Source organism: Trachymyrmex cornetzi, unplaced genomic scaffold (assembly GCF_001594075.2).
Source record: "Trachymyrmex cornetzi isolate Tcor2-1 unplaced genomic scaffold, Tcor1.1 scaffold61, whole genome shotgun sequence".
Lineage (NCBI taxonomy): Eukaryota > Metazoa > Arthropoda > Insecta > Hymenoptera > Formicidae > Trachymyrmex > Trachymyrmex cornetzi.
Window position 1 is genome coordinate 975,570 of NW_017299926.1, and position 20,011 is coordinate 995,580.

Here is a 20,011-nt window from a genome sequence, read left to right on the forward strand (position 1 = left end):
CCTAGGAGTAACTTTGATATTTAACTTTTTAGTATACAAGTAAATTGCAGATATGAAAGAGAGAAGAAAAAATTTATAAGTTTTTTAAAGATTAGAAAATATATGTCTGTATATAGATTAAAAATTTTACATTTCTGAATTTACCAAATAAAATTAACTTTTTAATTAAAGATATTTTACGAACAATACTCTTTTGTATTTTTAATTATATTTCTTGTTATGATTAATACTTACAACTCGAAGTACTTGAAGTAGGTTTGATTACTTATTATTTCTGTTATAGTTTTTACATATAATAGGCATTTGTCTCGATGTTTTATGTAAGAAGAAAACACAACTCTTTTACACGAGATTGTATAACGTGTTGCTGCATCCAAATCTCTATCAGCTGATTGCACAGACAAAATAATTATCCGCTCTATAAATATATCATGCTTGAGCCATTTAAACGATATTCAGCCTCTTTCCTCGCCGAGGAAGGAGACGGCGACGTGGTCGCTCCTGAGTGGGAGAGGGAGAGAAAAAGAGAGAGGATCGCCGGCGGTAGCTCAACGGTCAGAGAAGGAGGAGGAAAGCTGGCCAGGATGGTGGTGATCGCCTTCGGATCTACGAGTGGCAGTTCATGGCGCGGGTAGCCGGCGCAGTCACCAATTCAACCAGTCGGTTGTAGTCGGTCGGTACCAGAAGAGCAGCTCCGTTCGCGGGGCCGCGCTCTCTCGCGCCTCGGTTCGCTCGGAAAACAGATTTGACCGTTTACCACATCTGTCTGTCGGAAACCTCGACGGTACGGTATCTCTTGGCTCGCGTTCCGCGACGAGATACGCGATCGTCCGTACGGAACGTCCTCGGGGAAACCTCGGAGTGGCTGGTAGCGCGCGAACTTAACAGTAAGTGCGCGGAGTGTCTCAATATCGAGTGCTAGATGAAGACGTTCTTCTCTGATATATAAGTGATAAAGTGTCGGCTGCGCTGCGAGGGTTTGAGAGAGGTACTCGAACAGGTCCTTGTTGGCGCGAAGCGATATTCTAGAAGAAGTTGCACAAACCTGACTACGGATGGTTAACGTGAGTATCGTGTTAAGTGTGAGAGTACGTGCGAGAATGCATTAGGCTTATATTGATACTCATCTAAACTTCTAATTCCATTTGCTCATCTTAAATTTGCTAATCTTATCTTTGCTAAATTAACTCTTGTTGAATCAAGATATACTTAAGTAGATAAGTACGTATAAGCTTTAATAAGTAGACGTTCTGTCATACTCCTGTTCTGTTCAGTTACTAACATAGAAATAATAACTAAAAATGTATACTTAAAAAGTGGATATATACATAATTGTACTAATGTTTTAATCATAAAATAATTATACATTTTATGTAATTTCTAATATTTTATCAAAAATAATTTATGTAGAACATTATTTATATCGAACAACTTAGTAGGCTTTGCTTTGTTTTTTTATGAATGGTTTTAATTGTTTTATGAACAGTTTTGATTGCAAAATGTATAATAAATTGATATTACATACGAATTAATACAATATCACACATACAGATAAAATACAACTTAAAATCTTTAAATTGTAAAATATTAACGGTTCAGAGACGATGATGCATTTTATATACGAGAGATGTAGGTATCATGTTTACGAAAATTTAGTGATTTCCATTTCAAAAATGCTGGCCTACATTTTCTTTTGTATATAAAGATAGTTACAACTTTTCTTACGAAAGTCTTCATCTGCCCACATCTCCATTCCAATGATAGTTTACTACGGAATTTCTTGTAAGGTGCGGCATATTATGTGACCGGAATGATTTCTTTACGAGAAAGTCATCCCGCTCTGTTTGCACCGAATTCAACTAGCGAAATGGAAATTATCGGATCCACGTGACATATGAATACGAATGGTAATTCGAGTGTGAGTTCGAGTGCGAAGGCAAATATTAACACAGGGAAGCATTAGTAGAGAGAGTTTTCACTTTACTTTCGAATACGAAATCTTGGCGTCAAGTTACGAAAATTCCTAATTAATTTTGATTTTGATTTTCTAATTAATTTTAATTTTATTCACGGTCTACATGTTTACATACGTAAGAAAATACTTTGTGTAAGACTATTAATCAAAACAAAATTATTCACCAGTATGATTCAAAGATTATATCATATTTTCTTTAGAAAGATAGATTGATATCATCAATCATTTTCACGGCAAATTATTTGCAATATAATATTATAATAGGAGAAAAATTAAAATGTACGATTTTTGTGTATTCAAACTGCAAGAGTAATAGAAAATTTTCTATTGAAATGCTTTCATGGACTCGTTACGCTTTGTGCGGCGTGCATGTCTTAAATTAAACACGCACACTATTTGCTTTATCTGCTATAATTTCTATCAAATTATATACACGTATATACTTAAAAGATACACGATTTTTCGTTTAAAATCCAATAATAATTTTCAATTTTTACGCTCAACTATTATATTATGTTATCCATAAAAAATACATTTTAATGTATTAGAGTTTCTAAAATTAATAAATTCATATTGCGCATAAAATTAGCAATATTAATATTTCAAGTAGTAAGTACAAAAAATTTAATTTTGAAAAAATATTTATCTACACGCGCGTTCATTTTTTATCTCTATTTTTCACTATTTATTTTATGTAAATAATTTATTATTTAATTTATAATACTTGTATAAAATTCAGAGAATACCTTTTTTCATATCAATAGGTAACTATTAAAAAAACAAACTATCGCGTGAATGATACTTACGAGCTCTTTCCTGTCCCAGAAATTGTGCATGTAACTCAGTAATTTTGTTTAGCGTTTAATATAAATTACTGTAATGCCAGCAAACGAAGGACATCATTATTGTGAAAGAATCTATACGGCCCTGAAGCATTTTTACTTTCGAATGCGTCACCCATAAACCGCAAATCCCTACCTACGTCTTCAAATTCCGTTTCGAAGTCCATTAGCTTAGGTCAGTCATCCCTACCTTATAAGCGAACAGCCGCATATTATAATAATCTGTAGGTCGTAGTACTACCTACCGTCCAAAAATATTATGCTGTACAGGAAAGAGAAAACGATTAAGACGTCACATCTGTTTTTTTTGTCATAAACAACAAGATTATTTTTTTGTACTTTTAAATCTCTATTCAATATTAAATCTTTATGAAAGCAACATAAAGAAACGTGTAATAGTTATATTCTTAAAATAATGTTTACGTTCTTTGCTTGTTTCACATTTTACTTGATGAATTTTCATCCGTATAATTATGGCAACTGGCTGAATCAATTACACACTACCCCAGCAATCGGCATTGACGTCACGAATTTGCACTAACAGCTCACTTTTACGACAATAAAATCCGTGTCAAAAAGCAATACGATTGCTGCACGAAGAAATGAAGAAATAGAAGAAGGAAAAAGAGAGAGAAAAAAGGGAGAGAGAGAGAGAGAGAGACGGAAGACGACCTGTTCACCTGTTCCTTCGCGTTCCCGACATGGTCGAGGAACCTCGAAGTCGACCGGCGTATTTCTACCTCTCTGTTGCTACGAGATTCTCTGCTCCTGCGAAACCGGGTCTTCTTCTCTCCGCGACCTCGAAACACACAAATTACGAACGGCGTAGACGTTGCACATACGGGAGCATCGATGGGAGAGACCGAGGTCCAATACTAACGTACACTAACGCTTATATTGTGCACGTACTTATGCACAACGTAGTTTAGCCGACGAAGTTATAAAATTGTTGAAGAGAAGTTGTATTCAAAATATCTTTGGATAAAGAGCTACAGTCTCATTGACACCTAAAATTTACCGCTCTCAGACGCGACCCTTCTCCGTTCTCTGTGAGTTAAACTAAAGTGCAAAGTATGAGAGAACGTCTTATGTTGTCTCGAGATTTATTAATTCGCTATATATTAGCCGTGTTTGCTAAATGGAATGCATGCGGCCCTTGAACATGCTGCGTTACGGGACTCGAGTTTTACATTCTCGTGTAGGCGATGCGGTTTTCTTAATCGGTTGTGCCGTCATATTATTTGCAGTAATTATCTCTATACATTATAAAAATTTATCATAATTACTAGATTCAGAGAATTCGTATTATCCTTTATTAGTCACAATAAACGTGGATAAAATCACATTTCGAACTGTAGGGATGTGTTCGATCTTTAGAGATCCTGGTTTATGGTCTGTGAACTTATAAGCAATGTGTGAAAACAATTCAGTGTGAGGATTGCTTGATGCGAGGAACAGGAGAAGAAGAAATTGCAATTCGAGGCGGAGAATAAAGTAGAGAGGGATGCAAGATGAACTCGAGGCAAACTCAAGGACATCGAAGGATCCTGACTCTCCCTTTCCCTTTATCGATCTAATGAAAAATATAAAAAAAGCTAGTTTTTGAGATAACAATTTGTTATATTAATTTTTGCAGTATTTGAGTCAGAATTTTTCAATATTACTTTCTATTTTTAGGAAAATAAAAGAAGAGTTAATTTAAATTTCTGCTAAATATAAATATCTGTTTAATATAAACAGAATTTTTTTAGATTTTTCTGACAAAAAACAGCGTGCATGATTAATTATGTTGAGAAATTTTGTATAATAATTTGATGCATTTTATTATATATGACATGTAAGAAATCGATATAAGATTTATACGAAACATTATAGATAAGACTCGTAGAGAAACGATAGAATCTTAAATTTATAATTGAAACACGATGAATCAATTTAGATATATTGATAAATCCGTTAACTTGCGGAAATTATTAGTCATCAATCTCGGGCTGTTCGAGGAAAGTGTTTCTTGGAACATGAGGATCGTTCAGGGTCGAAGGAGTCAATTGTAGACTCCAGCGAAGCTCTACGATTCAGGAACCGTGGTGAAGAGTTCGAGCACGATCGTGAAGGAAGCGGCAACCCCGCCAAGAACATCAGAAAAACGACTAACAATAAGTGATCCTTTGCCGAGAAAACTCAACTCGTTGGGCGAGTCCCCGTAAATCAGTATCCGTTCGGGATGAAATTAGTGTCAGCTAAAGGATACTGTGTGATGCCGGGGAACGTATGGATTCGTTCACGAGTGCTGGCAAAATGGAATTAAGCAGCACGCTTTTAAAAAATAAACAACGATTTATGACTCTACGAGTACCACGATGGCGTTTGCATTACCAACGTAATTTGTTTCTCATAAATAACTGCATCGTTCGCATTTAATTCTTCCAACCATTTCAAATGGAAGTTGGAAGCGTGCTGAAAAAGGAAACCTGAATGTAACTAGTTTAGCTGTAAGATCGATATATATTTGCGGAAATGTCAAACAGTTTAAATGAAATCACGAGGCTGATGCAAAAGCACTGTTAATTTATATTTCATAAGATTTTATTAGTATCAACAAATTTTATCAAGAAAGATATTCTAAATATTTTTTCAGTCAAATCAAAGTGATAATAACAAAACTGGAAAATCTTTTAATATTTGCATCTAATTTTATTTAATATGAAAATAAAACTTTAATGAAATTTTACATTCGTATGATATATAAGCGAATTATTATATTTTACGTATTTATTTAATTATGAAACTAAGTTATATCAATATAACTTTATTTAGAATATTTATTTGAAATTATAATAAGTTCTGATTTTGTAAGCATTTTTTATACATTTATCTCTTGTATCAAAATTGTATGTTGAAATTTAACAAATTAGTCAGATTGTATAAATACTATAAATTAATAATGTTTATTGCGTAGTAAATATGCGTAACATTGAATAATAACTTGCACACGACGTTCCATCTATTACTTCCTGAAGCTAAGAAATACTTGTACTTACCGAAGGCTGTGATGATACATGGAGCTTATCAAAGAGAGATAAGTCGAGGAAAGCCTCGTCACTGGTACATCAGACTTAGAATAGAAGTGCATATACAAAGATCTGCAGACCGTGACAAGGTAGTAGACGCGCGTGGAAAATCAAGAGTCGCGTTCCTCGATCGACCAGGTGATAACATAAAGACGCTTGCACAAATTTCCGGCATTTGTCAAGGGAGTGGGAGCACGAGCGGTTGCTTACGGGTTGTCTGATTATCGTGCGAAGGGATCGCAAATAAAAAACCTCGTGCAAAGAATTACGGGATAAACTACTTCAAGCAGGGAGGGAGGAAGGCTTGAATGCATATTGTTAACACTATAGTACACTAAAGGGAATATGTAAAACAAAAACTAGTCCGCAAAATCTTTTTTATTTAATTGTTTATAATTTACAAAAAAAACTATTCTCTATATATAATATTTTATATATATATATAAAAAGTACTATATATAGAATATATGTATATATATATATTTCAAATTTATGACTATGTCGAGGTCTCTCTTATAACTAAATTACTTCTTTAATTAAAGAAATCGTACATGAAAACATGGATGAAAGTCTAAGATTTAAGGCATTCTATGCATTATTTGTTTTACTGTCACGTTATATTGCTCTCTTGGGAGAATTTACAAGAACTCACTTTTAATGTCTATATAAATTCGGCAATTCAGGAATGCTGATGTTAAACAAAATGTTATATAAACATTGATGTTAGTTATAAAACAAGATAATATGCCACAACGATATAATAAAAATCTAACAGTTTAATATGTGTATTTACTTTTTCTTTAGATTAATTTTTAAATTATTATATAAATTAAAATTAGGTATGTGTGTATGTGTATGCATATAAATTACTGGAAATAAAAAGGATTATTTAGCAGTTCTGCAAATTTCATAAATTTTGATACTTTTTATGTCAATTTTAAATAATAATTGCAGTCTTTAAATTGAAAGGTAATAAAAATTATTATGTTTAACATATACAAGAAAGATATTTTTATATTCTCCTCCGAAACGGTCCATTTGCTATCATGCTATATTTATTTGAAATCATACTTTATTTGGAAACTTTGTTTTACTAGGAGCGCGCGCTTATCAGAGTTAGGAATTCATTAAATTCCTAAAAATTTATCAAATTTGCAGAACTGCTAAATAATCTTTTTTATTTCCAGTAATTTATATGCATACACCTACACATATATCTAATTTTAAATTATATAATAATTTAAAAACTAATCTAAAGAAAAAGTAAATACACATATTAAACTGTTAGATTTTTATTATATCGTTGTGACATATTATCTTGTTTTGTAAGGAAGTTATAGTTAGAGTTACACACTTTTTTCAATAATTGTAACTATTAATAACTTCATTTTGTTCCTTTTAATTAATATATAATTTAAATTATAATAAAAATAATTTAAATTATCGTTAGTTACATTTTTGGGAATTAATAACTAATTTTAATAATTCTTTATATATAGTACTTTATATATACATATAAAAAGTACTATATATAGAATATATATATATTTCAAATTTATTCTTTAACATATCGGTTGACTAAAATGAAGTTGCTTAGCGAATAATTAATGATTATTTCTTGTGTGATTGAAATATTCGAAAAATATAACTATCTTTATCCCTGATAAAATCATTACATTCTCTAAATATCTCTATTAAGAATTAAGCTAGAAGCTTTTTAATATGTAAACGGCTTATAATATTGGTTCTATAATTTTGATTCCAAGTGCATATATTATCTATAAATAATATAATATATAACAAAATAGCCGAGCGTTTTGTAAAATAAGTAAAATAAATAAAATAATATTAGAGATGTATAAGATTCCTGTATTTAAAATGTGATATTGCAAAAAATTAACAGAAAAGTAACTAAAAAGTAACGACTTATTACTTTTTGAAGTAATTATAACTGTATGTCTTGTGTTTCAGAATCGGTAATTTATATCGTCTTACTTTTCAGAATCAGTAAATTGGTAACGGTAACTAGTTATTTTTTAAGAAAAAAGATTGTAACTAGTTATTTTTACAAAGTAGCTTTTCTAATCCTGTTTCTTATCAGTAAATTTCTAATTTAATGATTAATTTCTGTATAACAAGTTTCTCGTCTATAAATTTTTTTTGCTTTAAAAAAATTAATAAACGTTCTCGTATTCAGCCGATTTTCTATATTACTAGGCATTTGAATACGTTAGGTGGCAACTTTCTAAGTTTCTAGTTTCGCACCGAGTGAAAACGCTGAATCTGGCGCCGCGGAAGTGTCATGCCTCGGATTTCCGGTAGGGAAATCGCATATGTGAATTGTCGATTATGCAAAACTACTCGCAAGATCATTTCTTATAGGAAGGAAAATCGATCGAATTGATTATCTGAGATGACGTTAAAGCGAGACACTGTTACGCTTGACTTCCAGGTAAATTGAGACGTTAAAAAATGCCACCGCGTGGCGCGAAACCGTTTCGGATTACAGTGAACAGTTCTCATAAAAGCAAGAAATGTTTGGAGGAGAGAAAGTGCTTTTGCCGAGAGACAGTACAACCGACAGGATCCAACAAATTATGCGTAATCGAAATTACCGTCATTTTCCCATTTCGCTTTGTACTGGTGGTACGAAAACATCACGCGTACTTGGTTTTATTCGCGGTCGTAAATGCACCTTGAAATACCTCCTCACAAGAAATAATAAAAATTCAACGAAAAATACTTGGAAGCTCAAGATAATTTATCATACTCAAGTATGAAATTATTAATTTTTTATTTCAACTTTCTGTTTGTATTTTTCTTTTTCTTTTTAAATGTTACATATATGTATATATAAATAATTTTTTAAAATAAGTTTTAATTAAGTTAAAATAGATAATATATAAAAAAGCCTAAAACATAAACATATATAAATTTGAGATATAATCCCAATAATTTATTTAATATTTGTACTATATTGTATTTATCTCGTATATGTTATATTTATTTTTTTAAATATTTACCAAGAATGGTAAAACTATTCTTATACTTAAAAAAAAATTGTAGATATCATTATAATTAATGAGAAATTAAGAGTCACATGCTTCTAGTATGTAACGGCAGATTATTAATTGCTTCATAAATGCACTACGTAATAGTAAAGGAACTTTGATGTTTTGATGAGCTAGACAACGGAATCTACGGAGGCGGCATAATTGTGAAGGGAAAAAATGGAGCGAGTTATAATAGAGTAGAGGAAATTAGGGTCGCAGTTCATGAGGTTACGGAGAGTGCTCTTTGCTGAGTACCGTTACATAGACATGCATCTCGGCTTATTCACCACACTTGAAAATAACGTTAATAAATATTTTTATTGCTAAAAATAAGGTAATTATAATGCATGCAAGATTCTTTCTTGATATAATTCTCTTTCTTGAATAAAAATACTTTTCTAAGAATATATATTTTGGCAACTTCATATAATATTTAACGCCAAATATTGTTAACTAATTCTAAATTTTGTTTTTATAATATAAAAATTAGACAGAGATTAATTAAAAGATTCTTAATATTAAATATACTAACAGAATACAATGTTTAACATATATTATATATTTCTAAAATTTCTATTTTTACAAAATATATGTTAAAAAGGAAGAATTTTGAAACTCTTATTATATAAAATAACGTTCTTGGTACATTATAATTTATTTCTGTGAATTCACTTTTCTTATAAATTGTATTTTGTAAAAAATTTCATTTTTGCACGATCAGCTTGGTCACCTGTTGGTGATCAAACGTGTACGTCGATCAAACGGTCGGCCTTGCTCATTTTGTGGCATAAAATGAATGTAATCGTACGTCTTTGCAACACGTGACCGACGTAAAATTCTTCCGTCCGAGAGACTCGTACGTCTAAAACGTTCTTACAAAGAGTGACGTGTCAAGAATCGCGACAGGAAGAACGCAAAAGCTCTTGTATTTCCGCACGATCATTCGCTACTTTGCAGAGTCACGACGAAGGAGCATGCTTTTCGCCCTACGAGCACTCCGCTTGGATGCGCCTGAGTCTCAAGGCCATGTATGCAAGCCTGGTGTAAAAATTCACTGACCAGTAGAAAGTACACGATTAGTCATGAACGATCCCTTGCGCAGATGCATATCTGTTTGTTTTTACAGAAAATTATTTTTATTTATTGTATAAATATGTTTATGTGTTTGCATATAAATACAAACATATGCAAGAAACTTTTTCTCCCTCTTTTAAAAATAGTATTTAGTAAATGTATATAATATGTATGGCTGAACAAGCTGTTTGAAAGATTATGTTTACTGCTCTTACAGAAATTCAATTTAATACTAGAAATTGCTTATTTTTTTAGTATTGCCGTTCAGTGCGCTTTTAATACTTAAAATAAATATAATTAATTACTATCCAGTATGAAATTTTTATGTATAAAAGTGATCCATAAGATATTTAAAATTGATTGAACTTGTCAAAAAGTTTTAAAATGTTTTAATAATCGAATACTAGTGGACATAGTACAAAAATGAATGGGTTTTGATATCACATTTCTCGAATGATATCTAGAAGACATATCTGTAGTCGTTGCGTTTTACGCGGTGAATTCCCGAGCAACCACCTTCCGCTAAAGCGAACACTTGAACGATCTACTGTACACGTTAGGTATATAATAGCTACCATATACTCTCGTACCGGTCGAACTAGTTTCATGCTTGGTTCTCTCGCGGCCTTGAGGCGCACGGACCACTACACGGTGTGTCGGTGGTCGTCGCGAAAGCCTTTATGGCTTACCTCACCCGACGTGGACTGCGGATCCACGATAGTACTCCTCAGTACTCCTTGGCCTTCCGCAATTTCAGTCATTATAACCGTACCTTTCGTGCTGCTCTTAGACAGATAAAGTGGCTCCGAACTCGGAAATGTAGATTAAGGGCCATTTTCGAGATTTACGAAACAAAAACGCGTAAAACAGGCCATTTGCAGTGAACATTTCCTTATTCGAGATTCGTACAAAAATGTTAACTTTCTGCTAACTTTTCTGTGGTTTTTTTATTCTAGAAATATAGATCTGAGATCTTGACACTATCGTGAGAGACTCGTTAAAGCTTTCTAATATTAATCATATACCGGTTTTATAGTTCCGGTTGAATGAAATGACTTTAATGTAATCACAAGAAGTAAATGCAAAATATTGTGAAAGCATTTAAGCACGAGGCACTCCTGTCAACTTCCGTAAATAGTTTATCGTAGTGCAGGTGCAGCGAAAAACATTAAACCGTCTCGTAATCGATCTATTACGAAAGATATAGTTCAGACGTATAGTTCTTTGTCATGCGACGACAATGCAAAATGGCACGCCTCAATCTGGTATGTGCCAAGGCAGTTCCATACGACAAAACAGAATTACTCGTAGTATCAGAAGAGGGAGAGAAACATCGAGGAAAAAATACGGAAAGAAACGCGGTGACTTCGTGCAGAATGAGCAGTAGGACCTCTGGCCTGTGTTAATTATCTGCTGCCGTTATATTACGATTTTAATTGGTGCATCATACCGCGCGGTGGAATAGTTGGCCTCGGAACAATGCTTGAAACCGGAACGCGGCGCCTCGATGAGTGTAATTGAGTATTTCGCAATCGTGACGCTTTCACGACCGCGCGCACACACCTTCTCTCGCATTATCGCCTACGTGGTGAAAATATGTTATCAACGGCCGTTGCAAAATACATATAATGACGGTGTTACGAGTCACTGAGGCGTGGAGGACATCTCCGGATCTCCCCCGTCACAGAAACGATTCAATGACCAATCACCGTCTGATGGCGACATTTATCTCGCAACAAGAAGAGGCGAGGATAGAATGAGCGTGGATGTCTGTTTTGAATGGATTGATATTTCGAATATACAAGGTGTTAATACAATGTTAGTGTCGACGCGTTGTAAAGCAGAATTTTTTAAATAAATATGCATTTTTTCAAGAAACGGTTGAGTAAGAATATTTGCAAACAATGAATTTTGTAAAGTAAAATTTTAAAAGGAATATAAACAAAAGGATTAATTTAATATTTAAGTGAAAATCAGCAGAGAAATTTTAAATACAATTAAATGCAGAAGGCTACTTATAATAATATTGTTGTATAAATTTTACAATTTCTAGTTCAAGCAAACTGTGCGCTGATTATATTTGTCGGTCATGAAATAGTTTTAAACTGAAGCTGGAATACATAATATCACAAATTATTATTTTAAATAAATTAATTTTTTTAATAATATAAACTCTCGATAGTGTTTTCAAGATGCTCATTAGCATCAATAATATTAAGTTCTTATCAATAATTTAGTAATTATAAAAATTATTTTTTATCTCATTACTTGAAAAATAGACGTTACGTTCCGAAAATGTTAATAACAAAAAAAATTTTACAAACATATATTAACATATTTTTATATGAAATTTGAAAATATAACTGATGTCATTTCACAGTAACTTAAAAGTAAAGGAATAAATACTCAATGTTCACATAAATACTCAATGTACACATAAATAAAACGTTTCTTTTCTTGTAAGATAGGAACTTCCTCGTTCCTCTATGTTGATTTATCACATAAGCACGAGATATTAGTAGAATGTCTTAATATCCAACGTGTTAATAATCACGAGAGCATTAATATTAATGAATTCTCAGGTTACGATGTATAGCGCACGTGTTTTGCAGGCGAATATTCTGCGCGAATATCCGGTGTCGCCGCGCCGGCAGGATATTTCTTAATTTCGCATTTATGTTAACGCCATATCATTAAAATCGATTAGATGAGCGAGCATTATCGCTAAGCTTGGTGTAAACCATCGATACGAGCTGCCGGTTACACCGTCTGGAAAAAGTGTGCATAAAGTCACGTGTTACAGACATGGCAGGCGAGGCTAATCGCCGTAATTCATTTCAAAAGCATTCACTCGTGTAGAGGTGTCAATGACTTCTATTTCTTGCCAAATACCGTGTAAAGAAAAAGAAAAGGAATCGTTCAGCGATGAATCGTTCATCACAGTGGTGAAAACTCAACGAAGAGAGAGAGTGTCGACCTGGATACAATGTTCGATGAGCTGAAACCTTTATCGACGCGCACATCGAGGTCACAAACGCGCCGTCGATTAGCAAATGCGCGAATGGATATCTGCGAAAGTGATTTGTTGTTCTTGCTTAGTTGACAAGGTGTTATTATGAGATTTTTAGGAGTAATGACGCGTCTACTTTACAAGAGGCAAAATTTTGCAGGTCGCTCATTGAGATCGCTATCGAGGGATCTATGGAGGTCAACGAGATACGCTCATGGCGTGGGAAAGGATATGCAAAAGAATTTTAAACGTTCCCCCGAAAAGTGTCAAACTAGATACCTGAGGCGAAAAATTTCTTAAGAACGCTATGATTAATATTCTCTAATATTTTATGTGCTTGATGTTCTTTGAGAGGATCATAGGACTACAGAACATAATTTATAACATTCTTGAAATATTTCGGAATAAAGATATTGTGTATTTATGATCTCCATAGATTTACATTTTTTTTTATTTCTAGCGAGTTTTATTTTAAATAAATGTATTGTACCAGTATTATTTTGCGTGAGAATGTAGGAAGTTGATCGTACATTCGCGCAATTTAAACGTCGACGTTTGCTAATGCATATTATTAATCGCTGCAAAAACCGTACTGCGGTGTTTCAGAGAAGTTTTTGAGCTTCTTTTACCCTATACTTTATGTGTAAAGATGTGCCTTAATTACGAGATGAGATGGGGGAGAAGAATGAGGATACGATGCGGTTAGAAGTACTGTTAAATTCTCACCCTCTATTAGTAACGAGCCATTAATATTAATTAGATCGCGTAATCTTTTAATTTAACTTAATTAGGAAGTTTTCTGTCAAGAGTATATCATGTTTTTGTCTTTGTACGTATACCCAAGGACTTCGATTCTTTCTCTCGATTACTTTTTTAAAACTTTCAAAGATTCAGATTATTTCATATTTCTTTATGTCAAATTTAGTTGTAAGCGAACGTAAGGTTTAGTCATGTCGTTAATCGCGCACGGACTTTGAGCATTAATGTAGAAAAGTGATCATTTCTCAGTTTGTGAAAATTTCCGAGGGAAAGAATCGAAGTTTTTGGGTGTACTTATAAATAGCTAAAATTAATTTTACAAAAATTCCAAACAGTTGAAATTAGGGAACAGCTATCATACGAGTATATGTATGTGTGTACATGTGACTTTCATTTTGATTAACATAATTAATAATAGATTAAGGTATATTATTATTATAATTATAATATAAGGTAATTCGAGGGAAGACGCTACTTTGTTTATAAATTTTTTATACAACATGCCTTGGCTGTACTGACTGTACAAAAGCGTGTGGTAAACAATTGCGCAGTTATCGGCAGAGATGAACATGTTCATGCCAAAGTCGATTGGTAAAGATTATACGAAATACGAAAAGGTAGATCGTGAAACATGCACAAAAAAGAGACTATTCTTAAATCAACCATAATATATTCATATATAAACAAAAATATTATAATCTTGCTTCAAAGATATCAATCTTGATTTGATTGAATTTGTATTAATATAAGATTTTTAATTGAGCAAGTCTTGGATTAAGTGCAAAGTAATACTTGCATCAAAACAAGTTTAATTAAATCAAGATTGATATCTTTGAAGCCAGATTATAATATTTTTGCTTATACATATATGAATATATTATGGTTGATTTAAGAATAGTCTTTTTTCTGTGTGCTCTTTGTAATATTTGGTATGCTAATAGCTAAGGTCTTTATTTTGATGCTTACTGTAAAACCGGGCAAATGATATACAGTTTTAATCAGTGTTCCCTGGAGGTCATGTGGATGACATAGATTATAATTTGTAATATTCTTATATGCGTAAAAGTTGCAATTGAATGTTCTTCTTACACTCGGGGATAAGATGACAGTAAATACAAAATACAATTTTTCCTGCTTTAAACCGTCATTAAAACGATTTTATGAATTAAAATTTTGGATGTTTTATATAATTCTAAATATTTTAAGTTAATGAAATGCTGTTTAAACAAATAAAAGTATGTCCAACTTACTTCCTAAATTACTCTCTTTCATATTTTGTCAATTTATGTTTTATCATACCTTTACGTGTTCTTATAGCTTAAACCCTTGATTATAGACTAAAATAAGTAAAATATGCAAGTTTATACTGCATCACATTATTTAATTGTTTGTGACAGCTTTTCCTATAAGAAGTGGCATCTTATCCGTATATATAGGGAGAAGATGCCACTTTTTGTAGGGAATAACATATCAATTTTTTTTAATAATACGGAACATTAAAAGTTTAATTCATTGATTTATATGAATAAAGAAAACTTGCTAGAATATAAATAATATTTTTTCGTTCGTGTTAATTCAATAACATTAAGAAGTTATTCAAGAATAAAGGCTTAAGTGAGACATCTTCCCCCCAATGATCTTGCCTTAATTTATTATTAAATTTATTATTACCTTATATTACCTTATACTTTAATTATTATAATATAAATTTATTATTAGTTTAGTTTATTATAATATTTTTACATAAGATCTAAACATTAAATCGTATTTTTCGTACATCATTAATTACAAGATGATTTTAACTCCAATAATATAAAAAATATTCAGTCACTTAAATTAATAGTGCTGTGAACTTCTAATTGTATTAAAATTGTCTATTCATGTTGTTTTTCAGGACGTAATGAGCGAGTACGAACGAATCAAGCGTTCGTGCTTGAAACGAGGTGAGCTCTGGGAGGATCCAGAATTTCCAGCGACCCAAGCATCAGTTTTTTATCACCAAACACCGCCATTCCAATTTCAATGGAAAAGGCCGAAGGCAAGATTTATTTTTTTCTTTTTATTAACATAGTTTTTATTGCTCTTAACGGTACCCTTTAATTATTTACATACGTATATACAATTATGTTATTATTTATTGTTTACAGTTTAACTTTATTAACATCTCACTATCTATTTTACAAAAATTAAAATTTAGATATTAATTAACTTTGATATCTGTATGTATTCAAAGTTTCTTTCCATCAATTAAAAATATGTCAAAAATGACATATAATATCGTCTTGCAATCAGGTCATGAACATTAAAACACTTAATCTTCTGTTAGTTGAGGCAACGAAATTATTCTTTCGGGAGCAACTTGGAGTTAAATTAGCTTCTTGGTTCGCTCCAGTTCCTAAAGAACGGAAAGACGTGCAACGTGGAACTTAGGAACCGTAACGAAAACAGTTCGCAACCTTGACACGTAGCTCTGTCGCCTGCGTGCTTATAATCGTGGAACAGCATGTCTTTTAGTTAGAGCAAAACTAACGGAATCATTCAGACGAGCTCTTGAGATTTTTACAATTATCTTACTAACATATTACTTCACATTTTTTGTAAAAACAATTATATTTTGTTTTTATAAATATATTTAAGATATCTGAAATATATAACTGTTCTCTTGATTAGCCTTTTCCTAATTATTTGTATCTTTATATAAGTTTGTTAATAATAAATTTATAAAAATTAATAAAAATATTTAGATCCTTTGGCTTGATTTGCGTTAATTGTTAGAATAAATTCAGAGTTTTTGGAATTTATTTCGAACTCCTCGAATTTTATTTTTCTTAAGTACAACGAGGTCTTTCGAAATTCAATTAAAACAATCGTAATTCTAGAATATTAAAGCAAGGATCAGTTGGCGGGATCAATGATCCTAGATGTTAATTACGCAATTTGTACGACGAGAAACGAGCGGGCGGCAGGTGAAGTCATCGACGCGTAGTCAGGGTCTTTTCTGCTTATCGAACAAGACATTGCGTGGCTGTGCATCGTCGGGTCGGGTATAATGATCACAATAAAAGTCACTGACAGCCACACATTCCTACGACAAGGTCAACAATTGCATGGAGAATACGTGCGTGGTGTGCGTCTCACTTTTAACACAGTTACTGAAAGATTGTCCTCGCGAATTGTAATTCTCGTCACGATCATGCAACCGACCGGAAATACGAACCGAAAGAGGATGGTATTACGCCAGCACGCGGAATGCAACAGTTGGAGAACAGTTATTTAATATGGCCCGATTATTGCTATACAGTGCTTCGCATCGTTAGTACCTAGCACTTCTCCATTTGGCACAAGGTAACATAATCGTGCCGTGTACGTGATCATTTTAATGAATAATTTTAATGGATAATTATTTCTTTGGGCTATATAATTATGATATATATTTTAGCAATGCTAATAGAATGTAAATGGTTTATAAAAACTTTTTACAAGATGTATAAAAATTACATTGGTAAATTGTTGTGTGGATGACTTATGCAATGTCTTATTAATGGCTACAAGTTTATAAATAAAAAATTAATAAAGCTATAATATTAAGGATCGATGTCTAAGAGCCACTTTGCAGATGAGATTTCTTTTTACTTCGGTTTTAATTTAATGGATTTAGTTTACACTGTGTATTTATACCTTACATATATGCTTGACACAGTATGCTAAATTTTAATGCTTATCGTTACAGTATTTTTAAGTACTTTTATTTACTGTTAGTAACAATATTAGTATAATTATAGTATTATGATTCAGTACTTTTTAATTTTATAACTTCATAAATAATTTCATTATTACTTTTAAAATATAATTATCTGAATTATTACGAAATAAATGAAGTTGCCTTATATATACACAGTTCTTTTTAATGAAATACAATTTTTTTTAACGAAAATTAACGCACAAATAATAAAACATAATTGCGACAATGGAAGTAACAAACATAATTGTGATAATGGAATAATAAACAGTGATATTCAGAGTAAGTTAATGATAATTAATCGTAATTAAAATGTAATGAATTGTAACCAAAGTAACTCGTGTAATTTGAAGGAATTTTACCGGAAAAATATTTATCTTGAATTAATAGCACAACTCGTGAATCATGAACATGAATCAATAGAAAAATATGCAACGAGAATCACTATTCTTCGTAACTCATTTAATATGTATAGAACCTATTTCACATTGCGTTGCTCTATTATGTCGAGAAAATGGAAATGTGCAACGGAATTTTCGTGTAATGACAAGTAATGTGTTGCGTCCCAATAAGTACATGTAACATACATAATGCAATATAATGCATAATGTAATACAATAGTATAATTTTATGTAATTATAACATTAAATTACACCGAGCGCTCTAATTTATATTTTTTAATTATAATAATATTTTATATAAGTGCGTGCATACGTGCTTATATGCGTTCTCAACTTTCTTATTATGTTTATTATTTTAACATTTTACTTTTGCTGATGTTACATACCCCTAATTTCTTTTTTACATTATTTAAATAATTTATATTTATTAATTACTTAAAATTTTAATAATTATTAACATCAATTAGGTAGAAAGAGAATAAAGATAATTTCTTTTTCTACAGGAATTGTGCAATCGTCCTATCTTCGTCAGCGATGCACCGGCTCAGTTCGATGTTATTCCTGGCAAAATGGGTAAGTGTCGGATGTTATTTATAAGAGATAATTGAACTCTGTAACTGAATTAATACGGAGAATTTGAGAGAAGAGTAGGATACAGAGGAATAGATTTAAAATCATTACCGGAGTAAAACGTGCATAAATAAACGCAAGAGAGGCACATCCGCATATGATAAAACTGGTCGTTCCGCTCTTGCCTTTCCTCTTTATCCTGGAAGTACGGAATTCCTTCGATAGACGTAATGATATGTTGTGTAATTGTGTTCTTACACGTGTTTGAAAACCTTGGCTCCTATCTAATTTCTTTTCTTCTTACGCGATGAAAGGTTATGCGAGTTCACTGTAAGTTTGTAATCGAATATTAAACCTTCGCAGCTGCCATATTACTTACAATTTGAGAGAATCACCTTATAATTGTTTACATAAGGAATTGTTTTATAATATGTTAATTGATTCAAGAAATTGATAGTTTTTAAAAATATATTGTTTATTAAATGCCGGAGATATTTTGTTTCTTAACTATATACGCAATAATTTGAAAGTTGTTTTTTTCTGTACACGTAATATATGTTGCAACATATACATGTGTTGCAAAAAAAAACTTAAACACTCTACTTAGTTATTCTTAGATGTTATAAGTGTAGTTTTTGTAACTAGAAAAGCAAGAGCTGAATTTCAATTGCAATGACATAAAAACATTGGCAATCCTATTGCGCATTAGATGTATAAGTGTAATTCTTGTAGGTAATATCAATTAAGCAATTTATAAGAAAGAGAAGTATATTGATATTACTTATTCTTAAACGAGAGAATGTTGCATTATGAAGTATGACTTAAAGTAGATACTGTTCATTTAAATCTAGGATGTTAAGGAGATCCTAAAGCCGTCTGTATTATATATCGACTAAATCATAATTTTTGTATGAAAATTACTTTTTTCTTTCTTTTACAAATTCGAAAATCCTTTTCCAGGATTAAAGTATATTCATTAATACGTGTCTAGAAGGTGAAGTTTATGACGAGAACGACAAAACATTTTTCTTAAGATTTCAATTTTGAAATTTTTTGTCGTTCTCAGCATAAACTTCATCTCACAGACACGTTAATCCTGGAAAAGGATTTTTGATTTTGTAAAAAAGGAAAAAGTAATTGTTATACAAAAATTACGATTTAGTCAGTAATATAGACGGTTTTAAGATCCTTTTAACATTAAAATTGTAGTAAAAACTTACGCTCGTAATTATTTTCTAATTCTTATAGACACGGATGTAACATTTGATATACATATGTATGTATATATATATAGGGTGTCTGATAATTGTTCTGACGGATTTCGTGGACATGTAGAGCGGTCTAAGACTAACTGAGACGGAAAGTCCTCTATCATTTTGCAATTTTCGTAATAGTTAACAAGATATTAATTATTAAAAATTACTGAAAATTGGTCTTCAATAATTTTTTACTCAAATACTATCAACTTTACAGAAAAACTGCAAGAGATGAAAATTGTTTATTTTCTTCTTGTAGAA

General features: G+C 31.7%; 1 protein-coding gene across 2 annotated transcripts in view; it reads left to right on the plus strand.

Moving 5' to 3' along the window:
* Nucleotides 1-651: 651 nt before the first annotated feature.
* The window catches only part of CalpC (calpain C), a 37,369-nt gene continuing 18,009 nt past the window's right edge, over nt 652-20,011 (plus strand). For both annotated transcript variants that reach the window (XM_018516181.1, XM_018516180.1), the window contains exons 1-3: nt 652-1,064; nt 15,679-15,822; nt 18,428-18,497. In XM_018516181.1, coding sequence (XP_018371683.1) covers nt 1,056-1,064; nt 15,679-15,822; nt 18,428-18,497 — 223 coding nt within the window. In that variant the 5' untranslated portion in view covers nt 652-1,055. The remainder of the gene's footprint in view (nt 1,065-15,678; nt 15,823-18,427; nt 18,498-20,011) is intronic.